General features: G+C 32.9%; 1 protein-coding gene across 3 annotated transcripts; it reads left to right on the top strand.

Moving 5' to 3' along the window:
• The first annotated feature begins 869 nt into the window (after positions 1-869).
• Positions 870-2527, top strand: LOC139844079 (cyclin-dependent kinases regulatory subunit 1-like). 3 transcript variants are annotated; one of them, XM_071834294.1, is made up of 4 exons: positions 870-906; positions 1073-1147; positions 1259-1319; positions 2182-2527. In XM_071834294.1, exons 2-4 carry the CDS (start codon positions 1095-1097, stop codon positions 2305-2307), a joined length of 240 nt encoding a protein of 79 aa, XP_071690395.1. In that variant the 5' UTR covers positions 870-906; positions 1073-1094; the 3' UTR covers positions 2308-2527. The 3 variants fall into 3 exon arrangements, with proteins under 3 accessions (XP_071690395.1, XP_071690394.1, XP_071690393.1); XM_071834293.1 differs by having other exon boundaries at positions 887-906; positions 1050-1147; positions 2182-2526; XM_071834292.1 differs by lacking the exon at positions 870-906 and having other exon boundaries at positions 1021-1147; positions 2182-2526.
• Positions 2528-4449: the final 1922 nt, after the last annotated feature.

Raw genomic sequence — 4449 nt, 5'->3', positions numbered from 1 at the left:
GTTTATGAAAAATGAAATCTTGTGGTCTATTAAAATTATGAAAATGATTGATTACGATAAACTAATGAACTCACCAACCTTTTGGTTGACACTTGAAAGCATGTTTATTCTCAAGTATTAAAGAAATCTTCTGCTGTGCATTTGCTCATTTTAGAGATATTACATGGAGTCATTCATGGCATATTTCAAAAGACGTTGCATTCAAGTCGTTGAGTTCAATAAAGATTATTATTAAGTAAATGACAGATTAGGTCATTTATAGTTTGGATATTATGAAGTGGTATGCATACCTGTCAACTTTCGATGTAATAAAAAGGTTATCTTTTGAAAACGAATGCAATGTTTGTAAAATGTATCATATAGAGGTCAAAACCTCGCAATGTAACCATATGTTATTGTATTCGTCCTTATGGATTGAGACGGGTCGCTTCATTATTTTCATTCCGACAAGTTGATTTAATAAGAAGAAAAAAAACAAACGGGGCCTAAATACAATAACTTACTTGATAGAGTTGTAATTGGCATTTCTTTAAATTAAGTAGAATAACTTACTTAATATTAATATAAAAGACTGATAATTCGTACACTATCAATTTTTCATCAAATATCACCAAACATTCTTTATTATGTTGTATAGTAAAACTACATAAAACATGTTTGGTGGTGTATGACTAATTTTTAGTCGTGTACAAATCCCTTCACTACAAATATACGGTTTGGTGAATTGGTTATTGGTGTATGGGTTTCAATTTTCAAATTTCAAAATAAATTTCCTGCCCGTTACAAAAACACGGTGATAAATAAATATAAATATACTCAATTAAAAAATTTCAAAAAAACGCTATTTATAGGGCTTGTACTTCAACAAACACGCAACTCCGCTCCTTTTCACATACATACAAACAGGTATATCTATCTACTAGGGTTTATATTATACAGTATCAACTAAATTCCTTAATTTCCATTTTAATCTACAAACTATTTGTTTCATTCGTCATTATTTACAGTTTAATCTACAAACTATTTGTTTCATTCGTCATTATTTACAGTCAATCTACCCGAATTTCATCAGGATTTTATAAATTAAATCAATTATGGGCCAGATCCAATACTCCGATAAGTATTTCGATGATACGTTTGAATACAGGTATATATTTTCAATCAAATCACTTAAATTGTTCGTTATAATTTATATTTTAATTTTAATTTTAATACTGCTTGAATTTTGTATAATCTGTTTTGAAATTGTGATTGATAGGCATGTTGTTCTTCCATCAGAAGTTGCGAAGCTTTTACCTAAAAATCGGCTATTATCTGAGGTATGTGTATTTCTATATTTTTTTTATTTTATTTAGTTATATGTTTCTATGTGTACATAGGTTTTTATGCGTGTAATTTTGTAACTGCATAATTGATATCGTGTGAAACTAGTTAGGTTTATATTAGCTCTCTTATCAACATATATTGCTAGTTATTCTTGCTTATGATGATTTGAATTTATTGTGAATATTTGATATGAAATTTATCACTTTAAAATAGAATGGTGTAGAATATGCTGAAAGTAGAAAATTTAGTGTAATATTGTCTAAAATTTAATATCCAGTTTCAGTGTGTAAGGTACTGCATTTTATCATCTATAGTTCAATATCCAGATAAACACGTTTGCTAATCAAAAATTTAAATTAAATGTGTTTGCTTAGGATTGATTAAGAGGTTGCTCGTTATGATAGATTTGATCGTTTTTTACTTAAATATTTTTGTGTAGGGCTTTTTTTTTGTCCAGTTTTTTCTTCTCTGTTCTTAATGATGTTGGGTTTAATTTGTTGGGTGCCGATCTTCCCTTTTGTAGCTTTGCCCTTTGTTGATCATCTGTTTAATAATAAAGCTTTGCCTTTTCCCCCCCAAAAAAATGACAATTAAGATATTTTTAGAATACCTTATAAGTGGTTCCCCATTTGTATTATTGAATGTGAATGGGGTTTTTGAAGCTTATGTATTTTGTATTTACTGTCCAAGTACTAATTTTGTCCCTATATTGATTCTAATTTTCTAATTCATATAAAGAGTCTTTTTTTGTGAAACTTAAGTATGAAGGTGAATGGAATTTGATTTTATATCGAGTTTATAAGGTACAACTGCTTTAATGATAAAGAGTGTTTTTTTGTGATATTTTTTGGATAGACTGAATGGCGTGCAATTGGAGTGCAACAGAGTCGAGGATGGGTGCATTATGCCATCCACCGACCAGAGCCACATATCATGTTGTTCAGGCGGCCACTCAACTATCAACAGAACCAAGAGAACTAGGCTCAGGCTCACCAAACCCTTCTTGCTAAGTGATTCAGCTAGTCTTGTGCTCTATGAAACGAACCCACATCTCATTTCATGTAGAAATGAGCATATAATGCTAAAATAGTATTATGATATTCTTATTTCAAATTTGTTAGTGACTGCAGTATTGTGCATGATCTTTGTTTTAGAATGTTATAAAGTTGTCTTGCTCTTGTTTTAGAATAGTACTATTTCAAAGTACTATTTCAAATTTGCTAAAATAGTACTATGATATTCTTATTTCAAATTTGTTAAAGTGACTGCAGTATGGTGCATGATCTTTGTTTTAGAATGTTAAAGTGACTCGTTTATATTCTGTGGTGAAAGTTGATTGTACTGGCAGCTATCTAGTCTCAAATGGCTTGTATAAGATGTGACGTCCCCGTTAAAAGTTTGATTTTAATAGATTACTGTAGCATTTTAGCATAACTATATGTTTTGCCCTTTTAGTATAGATGTTTCTTATACACTATCGACTATGGTCTGAGCTTGAACATGTAACCATTTGTTCGAGAAAATGTAACAACTATGGTCAAGTTAACAGTTAACTTTGATTGTATTCAAATCTAAGATTCTTAAGCTAGCCAAAGCACTTGCAAGAATTATGGTTGGCTGTAAATCTAGAATATGAACTAGAGATACAACTCATGGCTATAGCCTTGTATCTTTTTGAAAGTTGATGAATTACTTTGTTAGTATTGTTTGTTGTGAATTGTGTTCTGTAAAGTAATTATATTATATTTTGTAGTATATATATCATTTAGAAAATGCCCTTAGTGTTTTCTTTGTCTAAATGGTCTATAATCAAAGAGAGAAGCTAATGATCCTAGGGAGTATTTTTGTTTATATTAGCTTACAGAAAAACTTGTATACAGTTAATTTCGTGAAGACAATAAACTTCAATAACAACTTGAAGTGCTTCAGTGGTACCCGGCCCAAATGATCCCTAGGCCCCACGCATGTAAAGATTATAACAATAACGATGCAGGTTCGATTCTCGTTCCTGACATGCTGTAGGGGCATTTGGTGATGGTGTTTCGCCAGGCTCCAGTGGGCTATGGGGGACCGCTGGATGGGTTGACATAGTCAACACAGGGCTAACATGTCCCTACCGATACACATGTTTTGTAACAATAACAACTTGACATTTGAAAACTAAGGTCGCTACAAACCTGCTTTACTTTTTTTTGGAACGACAAATTTTATTAAAAAAAGATGAGACGCCCTAGCAAGGCACTAGAGGATCAAACATCAAAAAATACAATGAAAGATTACAATGGCTTTTTTAGCCAGTCGTCCCAATTGAGATTACATTTTCCTCTATTATTCATCCAATTAAACGAGTAACTACGGATCGAGTCAAACACCGAGTTCTTCTTAGTCTCCAACCAGTTGAAAATGACATTATTACGCAACCTCCATATCTGCCAAAGAGAGCATGAAATGATCACGTAAATCCTTTTCTTCGAACTAGCATCTTTTGTAAGGATTATAGGACACAAATAATAGAGTAATTCCAGAGAATTACCCTTCCACAATCGACAAACGAAAGAACAATAATGAAAAGATTAAAGAATGCGAGATTTAACGTGGTTTTATATGTAATCGAATGTCGATTACTTTAATCCACGGACCAACTAGAGATATTTCATTAATATAATTCGTGCATATACATGAGGGTTACAATAGGATGCTTATATAGGCCAAAAACAACAAGGAAACACCTTGGAGAACAAGAAAAAACGTCAATATGGAAACTCCCCATCAGACGAGCCGCGCGCGGCTATATGGGGCCGCGCCTCTAAGGCAAAATCCCGGACAGAAGTTTCTCGAATCTGATGCTCTGTTTATGTATTGGGCCGCGGTGCGCCTCTTCCTTTGAAACGTTTTCTTCAACTTGTTTTGATATCCTTCGCATCCAACAATCTCCCACTTGAAGATAGTCAAAACCATGACTCACATTGTCAACCCATCATATCATCAAACTAACCAAGATCGCCAAAGCACCCTTTACCGCCAAACTCCATTTGGGACACGCACACTCCTATCACATACGCCGAATAAGCAGAGTTTCGATACAAGGTCTTCAACACTTCTTGTTAGAACCGAATCATCATC

The sequence above is a fragment of the Rutidosis leptorrhynchoides genome, chromosome 4 (assembly GCF_046630445.1).
Source record: "Rutidosis leptorrhynchoides isolate AG116_Rl617_1_P2 chromosome 4, CSIRO_AGI_Rlap_v1, whole genome shotgun sequence".
Classification (NCBI taxonomy): domain Eukaryota; kingdom Viridiplantae; phylum Streptophyta; class Magnoliopsida; order Asterales; family Asteraceae; genus Rutidosis; species Rutidosis leptorrhynchoides.
The sequence above is the reverse complement of the archived record's forward strand: the minus strand, read 5'-3'. Positions and strand labels throughout refer to the sequence as shown.

Bases quoted from the DNA above. Each gene is read 5' to 3' on its own strand.
- LOC139844079 (XM_071834294.1), top strand. From the start codon at position 1,095: ATGGGCCAGATCCAATACTCCGATAAGTATTTCGATGATACGTTTGAA. The intron at 1,148-1,258 runs GTATATATTTTC...TGTGATTGATAG, and splicing joins GATGATACGTTTGAATACAG to GCATGTTGTTCTTCCATCAG. The intron at 1,320-2,181 runs GTATGTGTATTT...TTTTTTGGATAG, and splicing joins AAAATCGGCTATTATCTGAG to ACTGAATGGCGTGCAATTGG.